Source organism: Myxocyprinus asiaticus, chromosome 5 (assembly GCF_019703515.2).
Source record: "Myxocyprinus asiaticus isolate MX2 ecotype Aquarium Trade chromosome 5, UBuf_Myxa_2, whole genome shotgun sequence".
Lineage (NCBI taxonomy): Eukaryota > Metazoa > Chordata > Actinopteri > Cypriniformes > Catostomidae > Myxocyprinus > Myxocyprinus asiaticus.
The window spans coordinates 42161577-42181648 of NC_059348.1; the positions used below are offsets into that span (position 1 = coordinate 42161577).

The 20072-nt window shown below is 38.9% G+C and overlaps 1 protein-coding gene across 4 annotated transcripts in view; it reads right to left on the bottom strand.

Moving 5' to 3' along the window:
• Positions 1-2059: 2059 nt before the first annotated feature.
• Positions 2060-20072, bottom strand: part of LOC127441532 (SPRY domain-containing SOCS box protein 4-like) — a 131788-nt gene continuing 113775 nt past the window's right edge. For 3 of the 4 annotated variants that reach the window (XM_051699068.1, XM_051699067.1, XM_051699069.1), the window contains exon 3: positions 2060-3692. In XM_051699068.1, coding sequence (XP_051555028.1) covers positions 3565-3692 — 128 coding nt within the window. In that variant the 3' untranslated portion in view covers positions 2060-3564. The remainder of the gene's footprint in view (positions 3693-20072) is intronic. The other variant, XM_051699072.1, reaches the window with a different exon arrangement.

A 20072-nucleotide genomic window follows, 5' to 3' on the forward strand; every position in this document is an offset into this window, starting at 1 on the left:
AGATTCACCTCCTATTTCTCCTACACCCTGTGGGTTGGTTGTATTTTTAACTAACTTTACATGTGCATTTTATCTGATCTATTTATTGCCTTGTGTAAGCTAATAAATAATTATATTTTATATCTACACCTCCTGCCTTTTGTTGTTGGGAAAACTTGAACCTGTGTGCCCTTCGTTGGGTTAACCTTTTCCCAAGAGTATTTTCCAGGGTGGCATAGTCTGCTTCCATTTGAATAAGTCTCAAAGATTTATATTGTGAATTCTCTATCCCTTACCTCTGGCTAAGACAATCAACAGCATTTGTGGCATAATATTGATTACTACAAAAATTTACTTTGACTCGTCCCTCCTATTCTTAAAAAAAAAAAAAAAAAAAAAAAAAGAGTAGTCACAAGTCATAAAGGACATGCGTGTAAACAGGATTTTAGTGTGATAAAATCGCTTGCAAACATTTTCTGTGTAAAGTTATAGACAATTTTACAGCTTCATTACCATGACAATGTAATGTCAACAAACCCTAAAATGACTGTAAAAATTACAATTTAAACATCATTACAGCTCAAATAATACATAAGTTTTAACAGAAGATTTAATGCAATTGCTTTTATAAAATTATATAAATGCTACCCATTCACTTCCATTGTAGCATGTGCCTCAATGTAACCTCAATTTTTGCTTTTTTTAAAGAAAAGGAGGGATGAATCGAAAATAATTTGTGGTAATCAACATTTATGCCACAAATGCTGTCAATTGAGCATAACTTGTATTGAAACCGGAACATGCCTTTAAGATGTTTCTCGGGTTATCCGATCATATATGGTCAGGTGAGACACATCACTGTTTACATATAGTTTCTTCAATGCGTCTCATGTGACTACTTGTGTTCGGATTTCAAGAGGAAGGTCTCTGATTTCATGCCGACGTACATCAGTCACTATTGTCAGTGTGTTACTGCATGATATTAAAGTGAATAGTGTTAGAACAGACAAAGAGCGTGAAAAAAATGGTGCGCAGCTTCTACCAGACGCAGTTGAAATTTAATCTAAGCACAAATGCAACATTTCAAGCAGTTTTATCCTTTATTTTAGTGGATTATCTGTAACTTGTGTGAGCTTATCATCTTTGTCCCTCAATGTTTATCTCAAACGGAGAGGATGATTCGTGTAGTTCTGGTGCTTGTGTATTTATTTGCGTTTTCAATTTCCGAATGGACGGTTATTTCCTTTTTAAAGCAGCACGTAAACAGCAAAATTTAAACACTTGTATTAGTGCAGCGGTGGATTGACAGGTGAGAGGTGATGCTTCACTGTTGTACAGAATGCAATCAGTACGGACAAGCGTTTACACCTCAAATGCGATGTGGTCCTGTTTTTATGTGGTTTTTGTGATCTGTTCACAAAAAGTTTTAGACCCCGTTTAAACCTGTGTTTAGCGCTGACCACATGTGATTGGATCACCCGAAACGCATCTTAATACCAGGTGTAAACGGGCGTTTTGGTGTGCGTCTGCTCTTTTTTTTTTTTGTTTTTTTTTTTAAAACGCGCTCAACAATCTTTGACCACTGTGCCAAGTCTCGCTGTGTTTTCAGCGTCTCAGGCAGGATAAATTTTTTTAGGTACTGTGTCAAGTAAAAAAACAACATACATTTTTAAAAACGCATCTCGAAACCGTTGTTCTGTTTCATTCATTGCGCTTCGTCTAGCTTTTTCAGTGTAAGTTAAACTGTTACGCATGATTCGAGATTGTTCATCACCCAGCAAAAGTTGCCGTGCTTGATAAAGAGTAAGCCAATGTTTTTTTTTTTTGTTGTTTTTTTTTTACTCTAATGTGCTGAGGAGCCACTGTGCTTTGTTAAAACTATTTTGTTTACTGTTGCTTTCCTGTTACAAATGTTGCCTAGGATGCTTAAAAATATAAATAAATATAAAATACAGCCTATTGCAACAAATGTACTTGCTTGGAGAATAAATTATAAAGAGTGGGCGATTTTGGGTTTGGGTCAGGTCACAGAGTCTCGGGTACAGGCTGGGTTCGGGCTTCATTTTAAGGCCTGTGCAGACCTCTACATTATATGGGAAAAAAGCGGCTTAAACATTCTTTAAATATTCATTATTTGTGTTCCAGAGAACAAAGTCATATGGGTTTGGAACAATGTGAGGTGAGTAAATGATTGGAGGATTTTCCGTTTTAGGCGAAATATCCCTTTAAGGCATTTTGAAGTGGATTCCATAGAGTTAGAACAGAATGCATGGAAGTCTGCATTACTGAAGTGAAATCACCTGAGGTTACTGACTGAGGTTAAAAACATCCCACGAATCTAAACAGAGCATGAGAAGAAGGTTCCAATTTCCAGATTTAAGTTAAATAACATACTTTTCCGCCTCAGACTGTGATAGAGTGGGAGTCAGACAAGAGAGAGAGAGAAACCAGAGAAAGAAAAGTGGGAAAGGAGGGAACCCTCTGTGGAACGTGAAGCAAAAAAGTGCTGTTATGTACTGTAAATAGGTCCTACTGTGATTTAGAACATACTTGTTTTGTGTTCAGTGAGAATGATAAAACACAGATCCAGCCATCTTCTGTCTCAGACAAAAATGTAAACAACATCCTTCTCATTCACTTGGCTTTTATTCACATTTAAAATATGCTAACGCTAGCAAGATCTTTACATTCCATTGTCTTCCTCAGAAAACCAGACTATCTGAGCATTCAGAGAATAACAATAATAATTAATAATAATAAAAGCAGCATCCCAGTTTAAAATAGAAAGCCATTTGTGATGAGTATGATAGTGTTCGATATCTATGTGCTAATTCGCACATTCTCAGTTCATTAAAAAGGAACTAGAACCTGATAAATAAAATTAAAGATGGCCAAAAACATCTCCATAAAATCATTATCAGAAATGAAAGTTCACACGCACAATAAAATCAGCATACAAATTCAGATAGAAAGTGACTCAAGCCCACAGAAGGAAAAATAAAGAGAAGTGAATCTGTATATGATTGTTGGTCGTATATGTGCGTATGCATGTGTGCTTGGGAATACACATCCAGCAAACGGTAAAAAAGACTTCTGTCAGTCCGTATATTAATGTCACCTGGTGCTCCAATGCGTAGGTAGCGGCACCTACCAGCTTGGCACCTTCCAGGGCTGTTGGATTTTGACTTGAAATGCCTGACCTACAGCTGCCTATGTCTCCTGTGACCATGCTCTGCAGGCTTTACATCCAGGGAAGGAGCTAAAAGATTATTACTGATGGCTTGCAAAGGCATCCGAAGGTTAATGTGCTTTCTGAAACGCCACTTCCTGTCATAGCAGCACACCTGGAGGAGCTGCAGGTCTGCCAAGCTTCTGCGTCTCTAGCTGCGTCACACTTTCCTTACTACTTCCAAAGCTGTCAATTTAAACGAGGAAAAAAAAAAAAGTTAAAAAAAAAAAAAAAAAAATTAAGATTCCACCAGTGAGCCACAATGTAAACATTTTCCCTCTGTTGCCTGATGGTACCGCTATAGTAGCACCTCAGGCTTCCTCTCTGTGTGTGTCTCTACGTGATGTCCCATGCTCTCACTGGTACTGGAGGTAATTCTTCAGAGATTGTGGCAAAGGCAAGGTCTCGATCTCCTGCAGACGCTCACGTCCCAGGGCCAGGCGCGCAGCACGTCGACACAGATCCATCAGAGGGAGCGGCTCCGCTGGAGAGAGAGAAAGGGAAGAAAAGACAAGGAAGATTTGTGATAAGATAAGCGACTGTACTCATACACTGCACAAACATTATCTTAATCATTATTTTTTTTTTCTTTTCCAGTTAAACAGAAATCCATCCTTAAAACAAAATACATTTACTTGAAACAAAACTGCATAAGATATTAAAGCACGTAATGCTTTTTGATGTACAAATACTTTCTCCTATCTCGGCTTAATATGCAGAAACAATTTATAAGTAAACTTTTTGTAGGTTGATATCCTTGAAAAGTGTAAACACTTCGGCTCTGTGGCACATTTAGCATTCCTCTGTTTGCTTGGAGTGACCCGTCTGGCCCAACACAACAACACTGGCTCAACCAATGGCGTGAGTTTGGGGAGGGACTATCTGTTAGTTTGTCCAATGGCTGATGAAGGGTGTATTCAGAAAGCTGTTTAACAATTTTTATTTTTGCAATTCGGTAAGGCATGTTGTGCAGAAATTACACACTTAAGCTTTAGCACTAATTTTAAAGTATTATAAATGGTATAAGTATTTTGTTTTTGTTTTTTGTTCCCCAGTTAAAGTCTCTAAACATCCTTAAAACAAGAAATTTACTTATTTCATAATTACTTATTTTTCTTCCCGCAATGGCAAATAGTTTCATCTTGTTTCAAGTATAAATGCAACAATGTTGTGACATTTACACTTAAATTTAATAAATGAATAAATTCCAATGAAGTAAGAAAAATGAACTTAAAGATATGCATATTCTAAGTCTTACTGTCTTCCATAATTTTACTTCAAGTAAATGTATCTTTATTTAAGGATGTTTAGATACTTTTACTGAAACTTAATACAAGCGTAAGCGTAGTTCTAGCTGGAGGACTCGCAGCTGTACATCACACCATTATCTAGTTAGCTGCTAGCCAATAACATATCTTACATAAGCTTTAAACGTCTGCTTACAATCATCTACCAATATGCTGTTTCAGTGTGTCAACACAGCAACCTCCACCTCCCCACCGCCACCAGTTGAGTTCCTTCCTGCACGGGGGTAGGCTCCTCGCCCCCTGCCTTCTATCTCCGGCAGGATATGACGGTCTGAGTAGCAGTCTCATCGGACCACCAGACAGGGCTTATGCCAAAAACAGACATTCAATTCCTGTGTTCATTATTATTTCATCAAATAAATGTCATGCCAACTTTTAAGTCTGCAAGTCTTTCTGATATAATTATTATTATTGCATTGAATTTACATTTACTTTTTTTTTTTTCTCAACAGAATTTTGGTTTTAGCATTTTATTGAAGTGCCATACAGTAAAGTCTAAATCAGTCTCAGTATGTTAGCTAATGTTTGCGTGTGTCTTTAAGCATCTTGCTTCACTACAGAGCTGACAGAGCAATTCAATAATGGATGGATCTTGCCACCGGAGCATGGTATCCATCAACAGAGCTGCTGCCTCAGGAGTCTGCCGCCACCCATCTGCTTTGAGACAGCCACTGCTCCAGCCAAGATTTCATAGCGACACACAAAAAACAGCCATGGCTCCTTCTGGCCAAGACGCCACATCTCCTCTGTTGACCATCAGGTCTTTATCAGGACCTGGGCTGATATGACTAATCACATCACGAGGATGGCTGCAAGAGATGGAGCCCATTGTCTCTGCCAGGCAATCAGAGTAAGCGATTGTGACGGTAATGGTTAGTACTAACTATGTGAGGCTAACAATCAAGTGAGGAATAGTTATTATACCCCAGCTGCATCCTGTAAATATTTATAGCTGTGATGGTGTCTCACACACAGAATTGTTGTGAGCTATGTCTTCCTCCATCTTGGCAAATGATGTGAAGGCGTGAGTATTGTATTGCCTATTCGCACAGAGTGCAACAATGCATCCCTATGGAGCTCTTGAAACAGAGTAAAAAAAACTGCTCTGTGACAAACAAATGCTTTTCTGTCATGTAGGTCATTTCATTTGTTTGTTTGTAATTTTCCATCATGCTTACTGCTCAGTGTGAATAGTTTTGGCTCAAATTCTCTAGTGTTTTTTTCTTGCTTTGTCACATTGCTATTTGTGTGAATAGGTTTTAAGTTAGCTCCCTTCAACTTCTCATCACTGTAATGTGTTTTGACAAGTTTTTTTTTTTTTTTTTTTTTGTAATTCCCATTATTCTCAATGGTGATTCTCATTACTGTAATTTGGTTCTTTGCTGTTACAATAAAAAAGAAATCACGTTAACACTTTCTATGAAGCCTGTATTTATGATGCATTATAAGGGTGTTCTTTATGCATTATTATGTATGCATAATGCCTAATAATAAACCTCATAATATGCTGTACTGTCTCAAATAATTGTAACAACAGTTATAATGTGATATAATACTTATTTTTGGTAATAACGTTTCAGAGTATACTGCATTATAACACATAATCAACACCACGTTTTATCCACATTTATTTTAAGGTATAATGTATTATAAGTTTCCTACTTTGACATTGTTTATATAAGATCAAATCCTGCACAATATCTTCCTACAACTTATGAGTGGTATTTTACCACTTTAAGTCAAATGACAAATGCAATGTCTTCTTGTAAACATCCAAAAGGCTTTAAAGTAATAAAATCTACAGTAGGTCTTTTAAACAGCCATAAGATATTATGAAGTGGTTATAAGACACATTTGCTTTGAACATTTTTATTGTAATACTTAGAATATAAAATATTGTATAAAATCAACAAAACCACATAACATTATTGATGTAAAAGAGTTATCAGCTTAAACATGTTCACATTAAAATGAACCTTGGCCTCAGAGGAAACACTCAAAAATGAACAAAGTAACAGCTCTACTAAAGGCTAGGCACTGTAAATTATGGATCTTTACTCGTTTGCATTCTGAGAATTGTATGATGTCACAAGAACGTTTATTATAAGGTATTATGCATATATTATAATGCGTTATAAATAAAGATTTCATTGTGTGTTATAATGCATCGTAATCTTAAAAGTTAGAATCACAAATAGGTAAGTTTTATATCATATTATAACTGTTGTTTCAATTATTTATGAGACAATATAACATATTATAAGGTTTATTATAAGGCGTTATGCATACATTATAATGCATTAAGAACCCTTATATGCATTATAAATACATGCTTCATAGAAAGTGTTACCGAAACGAAATACTTTTCTTATATTTTTAAAACCAACATAAAGGCAGTAGACAAAATACTACTGTGATGTAAAAATATTTGACAATTTAAATAATATATCATTTTATTCACATTACAATAATAAGAATGAGATTTTTTTTTTCCTTAAGCTAGTGACAATTTGGGGGAAATATGCCTTATTGTCACGAAAATACGTCATAATGCAAAAATCTTGATCCTAAAAATAGATTTAATTTCGTGTTCAATACAAGTTAAGCTCAGTCGCCAGCATTTGTGGCATAATGTTGATTACCACAAAGAATAATTTTGACTTTATAAATAATAAAATAAAAAAAAATAGTGGTTACAGTAATGCACTTACAATGGAAGTGAATGGGGCCAGTCCGTAAACATAAAAAAAAACAGTTTCTAAAGTATAGCCACAAGACGTAAACCATATGCGTGTTAACATGATTTTAGTGTGATAAAATCGCTTACTAACCATAACAGGGTAAAGTTGTATCTAAAATTGCAACTTTGTCGCCATGACGATGCAACGCCGGCTAAAATCATGTCTAAAATCATGCTAACATGCATAATATTTGTTTTGTGTCTCTACTTTTGAGACAGTAGATATTTTTATGTTCCTGACAGCAAAAGCAGATTGAACATTTGTTTCCTGATCCCAGTAAAATCCTCACTTCCTTCTACATATACACTATATACACTTTGAGGCATATCACTAGTAAGTTCTGATCATCTCATGTAGTGCCAGATGGCAAGTGTAGATGTGCTCCAGCTGTAACCAGTGGGCGTATGCTGGGGAGTGGGTGTGACTGACAGCGAGGGTCATATGTGACAGATGGATCAAAGTCCGGACATGGTGCTTTACTGCAGTAAAACTGAATAATTTTTCATTGCCAGCCTACGCAAGCACACGCATACTGTAAGCCAGCAAGCTTAAGTTTAGCATGAAGAGTTCAGTTATTATATAATACACAGCATTATAAGGTGAAATACACAACACACACACTGACCTGTCATTCGATGCAGTCCTCTGGCTGTTCTCTGCCACTACTCAATCACATTAGGGTACTGCCTACATGTCACATGTGTCAACGAATGAAATTCATGTGATTTATACACAATAAATGTGATTACATGGCCCTGATATGTCAATGTGATTCCAATGGGCCTGTTATCAGACTCTTGGAACGGACTAATAAAATGGCTGATAAAATAGACTACAGTGCTACATGGTGGGAGATTTCTGTTCGTTTTTTCACACACAGAAACTGTCTGTGATCTCAGGGCAGCACAAGCACTTGAACCAGTTGAGTATTTCAGTACAGCAGGTTTGTGTATGAACAAGGTTAAATTGAAGTGATAAAAATGTTGACATTTTATACTAGATTTTTCGTAGTCTTAAAGAAATATTTCGGGTTCAATACAAGTTAAGGTCAATCGACACCATTTGTGGCATAATACTGATTACCACAAAAATACATTTTGACTCGTCCCTAATTTGAAAAAACAAAAACAAAAAACATGGTTACTACAATATTGGTAATACAGTGATGCAGACTACACACAAGTGACGCCAAGCCGCGCGAACGGATGTGGAAAAAGGATGGGAAAAAGAGTGGGACAAAACGTGGATTCAATTCGTGGTCACTAGGACAACAGTACACAATCACCTACCGACTTTATTCCCCACACCACTGCAGCGACATCTATTGTTTGGTTTGTTGTATATTTATCTGGTTCCACCAGACCTCTGGGTTGCAAATAGCTGCACTGTGTGGCAGATGCTATTTACACCGGGGTGCAAATAGACACTCCAAAAATATATTCAGCTCTCCAAATGCTTGGGTACAGAGTATGATCCAAATGGTAGTAAGCCTGTGTCCTTCAGCTGAAAATCATGACTGCACACCAGATGAACAAAGACACTTGAGAGATAACACACTGAAAAATATCAGAAAAAGTGGTGAAAAGTCACCTAGGGTCAGGACATTAACTAAAACAATATTTCCTAAGGACAGTCTCAAAAACACAAGAAAATACATTTTCACAGAAAATGGCTGATGCAGTTTTGCCCTGGACTGACTTCATGCTTCATTAACCTTAAGTGGTCCATACACACAGTATGTGTTCAGTCACGACACTCAGCAAGTCTGAAAATACCGCAAGTGATGGCACTCAATCTCCGGAGACTGCGTCCATTCAAAGCATTCAGAAATACTCAGAATGCATGGGCTTATAGCCCATATCTATTAGCTTTGAATCATATATATGCTAGAGTACTCTTAAAAGTTGACTAAATTAATCTTCAGCAGATATACGCATTTAAAATACACAGCCTTTCTCTTCTGGGAAAACAGAACAAAAATATTGATGACTCTTCTTGCACTACACAGATTTTTGTCCAATCAAATGCTCACTAAAAACAGGATAAATATATAATCACACATACACAGGGCAAAGTTTCTTTATTAATCGCATCTGTTACCATTGTTTATGTTCACGTGGTACTACTGTTGTTATTTCGCTGATCTCCAGGTGACAGCGAAGCGAAGAGAAAGTCTTAAGAAGCCAGCAGGTATGTATCTATCCATCTGAATTGGTGTGTGTGACAGAGATCAGGCTGAAAAGAGCAAGAAATCAAAGTGTTCTGAAATGGCAAGTGAGACGTGGCTTTAATATACTATTATGAAAAGGATTTTAGACACATTTACTGACTAGGCTGCCCAGCGCAACGTCGCAGAAATAGAAACCATTCCAAAAATAAAATGCCTTGTCACTTGTCGCAGATGGTCTGGACAAAAACTTTCATTAAAAAGGAAAAGATACCTTTAATCGCATGTCCCAGCATCGCATCTGGTTAGGATGAATAATAATTTTTATTTTTTTTTATTTTTTTTAAGGTATAATTTACAATCATTTTGTTTTATTTTATTTTGTTTAATCAAACCGCACAATGATGACTTACAGCTTCAAGATAATTTTCTGCTTTGAAACAATCTGTTTTCTGAAAAGCACTATACAAATAAAAATGACTTGATTTTTAAACTCTAAAAGTTAGGAAGATGAGTCCTCACAGCCATGTTTGACAAATCATCAAGCTCCAGCTCTAGCACATCTCTGACTCCTCCATTAGGCCTGTTATAAATTAGTTCTGGTGCAGAGAAAAGAGAGAGAACTGCTTCTATTTCCATCCAACACAGTTTTACGATCATTATTACTGTTCCAAAATGCTATTTCTTGGAGTTGTAATGGGATTCGTACAGTAAATATCAAAGCTTCACATTTTGTATATTCCAATTAAATCATCCTCCTTCCTCAGAGGGGGGTTCTGCAGTGGCAGGCAGCCTTGCATGGGTAGGCATGTGGAACCTTCTGGAAAGCTTGTGTTGGGTTACAGAGAGAAGCAATTCCTGTTGACAAGGTTTTTAATGCTGGTCCAAGATGGTTTATGCTGGTTTGGTGCTGGTCTAGCTGGTGGACCTGCATAGCCACCAGCAAATAATGCTGGTCAAATGGCATGATTTTTTGCTTGGTCAACTACCGAGGGAGGCATTGGCTCAGGGGTATAGAAACAACCTGAAAATTGGGGGGAACACATTCTAAATTTCATCAGTCTCTCTTCACAATATGACAGTTTTAAAGAATTTTTAAGAATATATATATATATATATATATATATATATATATATATATATATATATATATATATATTCTTTTATTTTTTTTTATTTATTTTTTTAAGGATATGTGATACATTTTTAAGAATATGTGATATCATTTGAAGAAAGCATATCAACTGAACTTATCAGTCAATCAAGAATTTTTTATGATAGAACTTTAATAATTAGAACTAAAACGTAGCAACCATGTATGAATGCAAATTTTCATATTAAACAGAAGAATTATCATACAATTTAATGACTGCTGTCAAACATTTAAAACATTGGCCAAGTCAGCCAGAACCAAGAAATCAAAGCATTAAAGCTTGTTTCACCTCGCTACACTGTTGACTTGGTCACTGACCTTTTTTTTTTTTTTTTTTCTAAAATAAATATGTCATAAACATCACCATTACCATTAATCTAAATTCAATATAATAGCCAAAAAAAAAAAAAAAAAAACATGGAAAAGTCAAAGAACAATAGCATTGTTTAGAAATATACTATGACATGATTGTTGTCCCACACACGACCCTATGAATGAAATCCAGAATGTCTGACCCCTTCAGTTTTTTTGGCTGGTGGTTGTGCATGAGACATTACTGGTCATTCAGTGTTTCAGTGAAAAAGACTAACAATAAAGATGTCAGAGATTAAAAACTCACTAAAAGTTACCAAAATCTGTTTAACAACATTAACTTAAATAGTCAAAGATGACTTCTTGTCTCAGGTAGATTGCATTTTGTCAACAGCTCAATGTCTGTTGTACTAATGGCTGGCAGGTTTTTAGTGTTACACCTGCAGTGCCTGCTATCTCTCCTGTACGCCGCCAGAGGTCGCCATCCCCCAGAGTACTAACTTCTCATGAACTACATTTCCCATGATCCTCCGCTTAGACTGATCACTCTCACATCTGGTTCACATTAACTCTGGTTATTTAAGTTCCCTGTTTTCTGGCATTCATTGTGAAGTCTTGTTTGCCTTGTCAACATTTCTGAGTATTATGTACCCATCCTGTTTGCCCTGTGTTTTGACTCCTGCCGGTTTCTCGTATTTCCCAGCCTGCTTGTGAGTTTTGTGGATTTATTGCCTGTTTACTGGATTACCCTTCTGCCTATCAGATTTACTTGGTTTGCCATTCTGGACTGTTTACCTGTGTATCTAACTATTGCCTGTGTACTGGATTACTCTTCTGCCTATCGGATTTACTTGGTTAGCCTTCCTGGACTGTCTGCCTGTGTATCAAACCACTGCCTGACTTTTTTTTTTTTTTCTCTGTTTTGTTACTTTGTTTTACTATTTATACTGTTATTAAAACTGCATATGGATCTTAACACTCCTGTCTTGGCGTCCTTGCTACAGAAGTCTTCGTCAAACTTGGATCCAGCAGTTTTCCAACAGTTACACGAGCTTGTTTCAGCGCAAGCAGCCATGCTTACCAGTCACCATCAGCAGATGTGCAAGCTCACTTCAATCACGGAAGAAATTTTAAATCTGTGCAGCCAAACCCGCAAGTATCTCCGAAGGGGTTTTCCACTAACAACTCTGCCTGCTGCACAACGCACTCTTCAGCTGTTGTCAATCCTCAACTCTCGCTTCCAGAAAGGTTTGATGGATCACCCAGTAAGTGTTGAGGATTTCTTTCAATGTGAGCTTTTTCTGTCTCAACTACCTCTCATGTATCCCAATGATGAAGCTCGTGTTTCCTTCATCATATCACTGCTGTCAGGAAAAGCACTAGACTGGGCAATGGCAGTTTGGAGTTGTGAGAACATTCTAAAGGGGACCCTGTCTCACTTTCTTGCTCGTTTATGGGAGATTTTTGAGCAATCTGAGGGTGGGAATGACCCAGGAGAACTTCTATTGAGTTTAAAACAAGGGAATAGGTCTGCTGCTGAATTCGCCTTGTCCTTCCGCACGCTAGCAGCGCAAACTGTGTGGGTGGAGGACACACTGAAGCTGTTGTTCCATCAGGGGTTAAATCCTGATCTTCAGACTGAGCTAGCATGTCATGATGAGGGGAGATCTCTTAAATTCATCAAACTAGCCATTTGGATAATTTAATCGGAGCCCGTTGTCCAGTCAGTCCCCTTCAGACACTTCGCTCTATCGTTGTAACCAGTCATCACGAGCCCATGCAAGTGGGTCACTCTTCTCTCTCCTCCGAGGAACGAAGATGCCATCTTTGAGAGTATGTATTTACTGCGGACAGTCAGGACATTTACTGGCTGCCTGCCCTACTTGTCCCCCGTGGTGGTGAGTTTAGAGATTTCAAACAATTCTTATTGAACAGTTTGAACTTTTTGTTACATTGCATGTTCAAAATAGTGAACATCAATTATCTGCCATCTTGGATTCAGGGGCTGCAGGTAACTTTATTGACCTGGGTCTTGCCACGAATCTAAATTTTGTCTTTTGTCCCTTGTGTCCCTCAACGTGTTTCAGCACTAGACGGATGACCCCTGGGCTCTGGCAAGATTCTACAAATCACTCAACCCATATGTCTTCAAGTTGGAATCCATCATGAGGAGATTCAGTTCCTTGTTATTCACTCTCCTAAGAATCCGATTGTTCTTGGCCTGCCATGGCTGAGACTTCACAACCCAGAGATCTCCTGGAGAGATGGACAAATCACTCATTGGAGTACTTCCTATTTCCAGTCTTGCCTCAACCTTCCTGAACCCATCTCTCTCCCTCCTGTAAGCACCACGACAATTCTCCCTGAAAAGGAGATTTCGATCCTACCACATTGTTATTCTGATCTCCAGGAGGCTTTCAGCAAATCAAAGGCTACACCGCTTCCTCCTCACCGTTCCTGTGATTGTGCCACTGACCTTCTGCCAGGCTCCTCCATGCAGACGGATATACCCCTTATCCAAACCTGAGACTAAGCTATGGAAGAGTACATTACACTTCTTTTGTAGGAAAGAAGGACGTGGGTCTTCGTCCGTGTATTGACTACCGAGGCCTGAACACTGTCACCAAGTATCGCTATCTCCTTCTCCTGGTACCAGCAGCATTGGAGCAGTTACAAAACGTCAATCTACACCAAATAGGATCTTCATAATGCCTACAATTTAATCTGCATCCGGGAGGGGGATGAATGGAAGACAGCCTTTTCTACACACACTGGCCACTACGAATACCAGGTAATGCCTTTTGGACTTTCCAACAGTCCATCCATCTTCCAAGCCTTTGTAAATGACATTTTTCGCAATATCATTGGTAAATGGGTTATAGTCTACATTGACATTTTGATATACACTTCTTCCCTTGATGAGCATGTTCAACATGTCCGAGTGGTGTTCAACCATCTCATCCAACATCAACTTTATGCCAAGATGGAGAAATGAGTTTCATCAGTCTACCATCTCTTTCTTGGGGTATGTCATCTCCTCCGAGGGGGTCACCATGGACTCTTCCAAGGTACAAGCCATACTGCAGTGGCCACTGTCTGTTTCAAAGAACTACAATGCTTCTTTGGTTCTTCCAACTTCTACAGACAATTCATCCAAGGTTTTAGCTTGGTGGTGGCCCCACTCTCCTCATTGCTCCGAGGTAAAGCCCAGAAACTAAACTGGACATCTCCTGCTCATCAAGCCTTTGACCTTAAACGGCGCTTCTGTACTGCCCCCATTCTTCATCATCCTGACCCCACTCGACCCTTGTTGGAAGTTGATGCCTCTGATTCAGGTGTTGGTGCGGTACTCTCCCAGCGACAAGGATCTCCCACCAAACTTCATCCCTGTGCCTTCAACTCACGCAAGTTATCTGTGGCTGAGAGAAACTACGATGTCGGCAATCGAGAACTCTTAGCCATGAAGGCGGCTTTCGAGGAGTGGAGACATTGGCTAGAGGGAGCTCGTCATCCTTTTTTGATCACAGATCATCGAAACCTAGAGTACATTCAATCTGTTAAACACTTAAATACTCATCAAGCTCGATGGTCTCTTCTCCAGGTTCGATTTCACAATCACCTTTCGACCTGGCTCCAAGAACACCAAAGCTGATGCCCTGTCCCGCATTCATTGGTCCACTACTGGCAACAACCCTGTGACTTCCATTATTCCACCCACTCTCATTGTCGCTCCCGTACAATGGGACATAATGGCAGACATCACCCAAGCTCAGAACCAAGAAGTGCAAGAAACTAAGTCCCAGGTATGTGGGTCCTTTCAAGATTCTTCGTCAAATCAATCCAGTATCATTTAAACTTCAGCTCCCTGCTAATTACCGTGTTTCCCCTACCTTTCATGTTTCTCTGCTCAAACCCACGGCGCCTCCGAGAGAGGAGGACCCCCAGAGACACCTTCCATTCCTCATTGATGGAGAGGAAGCCTTTCGGGTACACAAGCTCCTGGACTCTCAGGGTCGGACGCTTCAATACTTGGTGGACTGGGAGGGCTACGGCCCTGATGAGCGTTCTTGGACTAACTCGGAGGACATTCTAGATCCTGCACTTATCGCTGAATTGCACCACAATTTTCCTAATCGTCCCACTCCCAGAGGTCGAGGTAGACCCCGACGTAGACAACCTCACGTCAGGAGCCGTTCGCGGGTGGGGGGGGCTCTGTTACACCTGCAGCGCCTGCTATCTCTCCTGTTCACCACCAGAGGTCGCCATCCCCAGAGTACTAACTTCTCTCAAACTACATTTCCCATGATCCTCCACTCAGACTCATTACACTCTCATCTGGTTCACATTAACTCTGGTTATTTAAGTTCCCTGTTTTCTCGCATTCAGTGCGAAGTCTTGTTTGTCAATATTTCTGAGCGTTATTTACCCATCCTGTTTTCCCTGTGTTTTCACTCCTGCCTGTTCCCAGCCTGCTTGTGAGTTTTGTGGATTTATTGCCTGTTTACTGGATTACCCTTCTGCCTATCGGATTTACTTGGTTAGCCTTCCTGGACTGTCTGCCTGTGTACCGAACCACTGCCTGCCTTTGTCTGTTTTAGTAAAACAAAGTAACAATTTATACTGTTAAAACTGCATATGGATCTTAACACTCCTGCCTCGGTGTCCTTGCTACAGTTAGGCTTATTAATATTATGTTGTCTGCGTTCGTGCAAACTAATTTTCTGAATCAAAATGTGGATGACGTGAGCACTAGCAAATGGTTTTACAGCTTTTGCATTAGTTTCTTGGGGGGGAATTCACTTATTTCTAAAAAGTGAGGGGGACATGTCTAGTTATAATGGTTACTACGCCCCTGCATAAGCTAGTTAAGAAGCCTACCAGGCACACCAGTACACACACGTGACCAATAAGGCTGGCCTTTTGAACAGGGATGGCACTGCCTGAGAGGAAGCATTCTTGAATATCAAAGTCAGCAGTGTAATTTGATTAAATCATTGTTAACTGATTAATGTCTAAGGCTGATTAATTGAAAGATCTGCGGCGGTCACATCGAGTGGTCTGCAATCCGCCCACAGAATGAAAGTACACAGACAATCATTATAGCATAACACCCAAACCAAAGGATAGCTAATGTGTGTTTACAGCTCTGCCTGGAACAACTCACTCTGTGGCTTTTGTGTTGCGTTTCAAGCATCAACTCAACTTAATCATCCCACCACATGTGATCCATTATGATCCAGATCTACAAGATCTGTAAAGTTTTTATAAAAGCAGATCAAAAGGGCTGCTTTGGTATTTTTGACGTTCAACCATAAATTATCAATTTAGCTGAATCAGGCGTAATGCCCCTTTATTAGACGTAGATGCACTGAGAACTTAGTTTATAATGTACTCCTAACCTATGATACTCCGATGTATTAAAAAGCTGTTGTGGCTGCAGTCATTATGAAGGCATGCAATGACCTTGAAGGGAGTGACTCATAAAACTCACTTTCATTATTAATTCAATTATGTAACAGAGGATTTTACAATACTCAGCCAGGTGAAGTATTTGATTAAGCCTAATGTTAGGGTTACTGCAGAACAAAGTTTATTTAATGAGCAGAACAATTGTCAAAACTGCCTATTTCATGGAATTTGCATGTGCCCTTAAGAGGTTTTGTAATACAGAACATGGTGTACAGTATCTAAGCTTTTCAAAGTTAGAGAGAAGAGAGAGAGAGAAAAGGGAGTATGGAGTAAATTTAAAATTGTGTTCAAACAAACTGATGAGAAAAGATCCATCAGAGAATCGTGGCAAACAAAGAGCTCGGCAGCTACCCCCCACTCCCATGACACACTGTGAATAATGCAATTGCGTTAGTATCCCTATACTCTCAAACTACTTATGTTATTATTTTTTATTAGTACATAGATAATTAAAATGCATTACATCATTGTGGCACACAAGTATTAAAAAATTAAAAAAGTGGCTTTAGTACGCAGTATATGATTTATTTCCATATATTTGAACATAAACCTATCATTGGCCTACAGATCACAGCAATCCATTTTGCAATTGAATTTGTTAATCAGTCACAGATTTATTATGAAGGCTTGCCTAAGGACACCTCAATGTACACCTGCTTCTCAGACGCTTTTGGAGAGTCTCGGTAGCATCGCGTCATAAACGTTTTTAGGTCGTTTTCCATTTTTAGGTCGTTGTGTCAAGTTAAACATAATTTGAAACTTAGAAAAACACGTCTTGAGATCCCAGCATTCGGATTTGCAGTCCAAGCTGTGTTTGAACGCAAAAACGTGTTCTCACTATCTCATCTTGGGATCTCAATTGTGTGTCCTTGTTTCCTTTCCTTCCTTCCTTTCCTCACTTCCAAACTCCACCTTCTTAGGAAATGAGGACAGAGGAATCAAAGCAAGATGTGTTTGTAAAATGAAATGTCCTTGCTCACTTGTGCGTGTTTTTGTGCAGCTGCAGTACCTCGGCATGGTTGCCTTTATGTTATTGAAACTTTATCTATTCATATATTCATAATAAATACAAATAATTCAAGATGCACTGTTGAAGTATGTGACAATTATGGTTTATTTAAACATCAAAGATGAAACATGAATTAAAACTGTTGCGTGAGATTTGAAGGGGAAGGAGAATTTATATGCGCGTCTGGTGCATCGACCAAAAAGTCTTCCGTATAGAATGCTCTGGTGTTTCTTCACTCAAGCGTCCTTGATAAGCTTCCTCCATCCTCGATCCTCGCAGTGCATTTAGAGAATTGATACATCCTTAATGATGGCGGACCTCAATTGGTTTCCGGGTCACAGGCTCAAGGACGGAGGAGCGAGGAAACAAGAATGCACAATTAGGAAATGAGAAGCACCCCTTCTGTGCTGTCTGCTGTAGGTGAGTGTGGTTTGTTCTCTGTATAACTGCATTGTCAAAACTGCTGAAGTTTCACTTAAGTACACCTGGACACAGTTTTTCTTGATAGGATGTTTTAAGCTTCTTGGATAATTCGCTTTTAGGCTGTCTGAACTGCTTCTGTCTCTTCATGTATCCCTGACTGACTCTATGTTTAGTGGGGGGCTCTGTGGGGGCCATGCCATCTGTTGCAGGGCTTCTTGTTCTTCTATTCTATTCTATTTAATCTTTACTGTTTACCTCAGCACCACATAACTACCTCCTTCTCATATCTCAGATCTGAGAGTGAGCATCATTCTGTCAACGCCAACCTGGAAGCCTATCCTCCTTCACAATGGACCACTCCGGTTACTTCTCCTAACTTATCTGATAACTATCATTTTGAAATATTTCTGTATTCAAACATTGTCCCAGAAGCTGTAATTTTCCTCTGAATGTGTGGTTTAAAAAAGGTCAGCTGTAGTCTAGTGTTCATAAGATGCTGCAGGCTGGTCTTTTAAAGCACTGTCTTGCTTGCTCTATGATTCTGCAGTCTCCCCTGGAGGCTGTGATCTGAGCAGAGATCCACACAGTGAGGTCAGCATGTCTGACCCCTACAGCTTCAAAAGACATGCACTCCCTTTTTTAAAAAGAAGCACAGAAAAAGGGAGCTGGCTAACATTTACAGTACTCATAAAAGCCACCTGACAATTGCGCTATTATGTTTTAATTAGCTGAATCATTGAGTCAATCGACCAGTTCACTGCATCCAGCGATGGTGCTGAAGGGAATTTACATTAGTTTACAGAAATGAAAATGTTCCAGGCATTTTCTCAGAAAATTGAATCAAGGCTAAATCTTCTGGAAGATGAGAATTTTTAACATAGCTAGAAATCATCTGAATAACAGCCACTCTGAGAGGCCAAAATCCCTAAACAATTCATCAGAGTGCACACTTTATGTCTTTATCTCTTTTTACACTAGCATTACAAACCGGAATCTTGATAGGATTATGAAAAATGATTCCAATAAAAGGGATAGTTTGACCAAAAATGAAAATTCCAGCTTCATGTTGTTCCAAATCCTTATGAATTTTATTTTCTCTCTGTGTAACACAAAGGGATATGTTAAAGCACAAAATTAACCTCAGATCACCATTGACTTTCATTACATCTTTTTTCCATTCAATAAAATGAATGGTGATCACGGCTAACAATCTACCTAACATCTCCTTTTGTGTTTCACTCAAGAAAGTCTTATAGGTTTAGAATGACATGAGGGTAAGTAAATGATGAGAGAATTTATTTCTGGGAGAACAATCCCTTTTTCTTGCTACTCTTTGGACATGTCAAGCATTTTAAAGCTCCTCCGCTATATTAAAATGTCATAGTGAATCTGTAAACATTATTAAGCCATATTTATCTTCCTATCCACAATGTTCCATAAAGCTATTAGAAAGGCCATCAAGTCCAAGACCCAATATTCCAATCCATTTCAGGCAGTGTGGATTCCCAGCCATGCTTCCATATACATGCAGAATGACCGCCATGTTCCCACATACTCAGCAAAATGGACTGCAGTCGAATATTGATCATGGCAGATGCAAGACGCCCGTCCCCAGCCTCATTCCCTGGATCCCTCTGGCGGAAATCACCGCTCAACACTAGGCTGGAGTTTTGGAAGGGATTAGAGTTGGTGAGTGGTCGAATGGAAGCAGCAGGGTTTTAGGAGGCCAGGTAAACAGCTTTGTCATGATGACAGGGGGCTTCAGAGGGCAGGGCACAGGGGAAGGGAAGCTCTCTAGCAGGAACGGATGGTTTCGCAATAGACAGATTCATCATATGCTGGACCTGTGTCTAGAACGGGGCTCCGACAGATAGCAGGGCCTCTTTTTTGGGTCCCTGTACAATAACCAGACAGGATGTAATGGAGCCACACTCCAAAAACTGACAGCGCATTTTAACAAAAAGACAGCTACTCCACATGTTGTTAATGCATAATGCAAAAAATTTAAGATTTTTCAAGAACAAGATTTTAGGTTAAAATTTATATGAATGTATTAGGGAAAGTGTATTTTAGCTGGTGTGACCAGTCACCATTTCTTTTTTACCTTCTGACTTCACTAGTTAATTTTAAATATCCCTGTGGTGTGACATCAGAATTCTTAAAGGTACAACATTTTTAGCTATGCATGATTTTTCTTCATCTAAAGTTCTACTTCTAAAGAAAGTAATAGTAATTTTGAAACATATGTATAAAATCATGACCACTCTTGTGAGATGAAGAGTT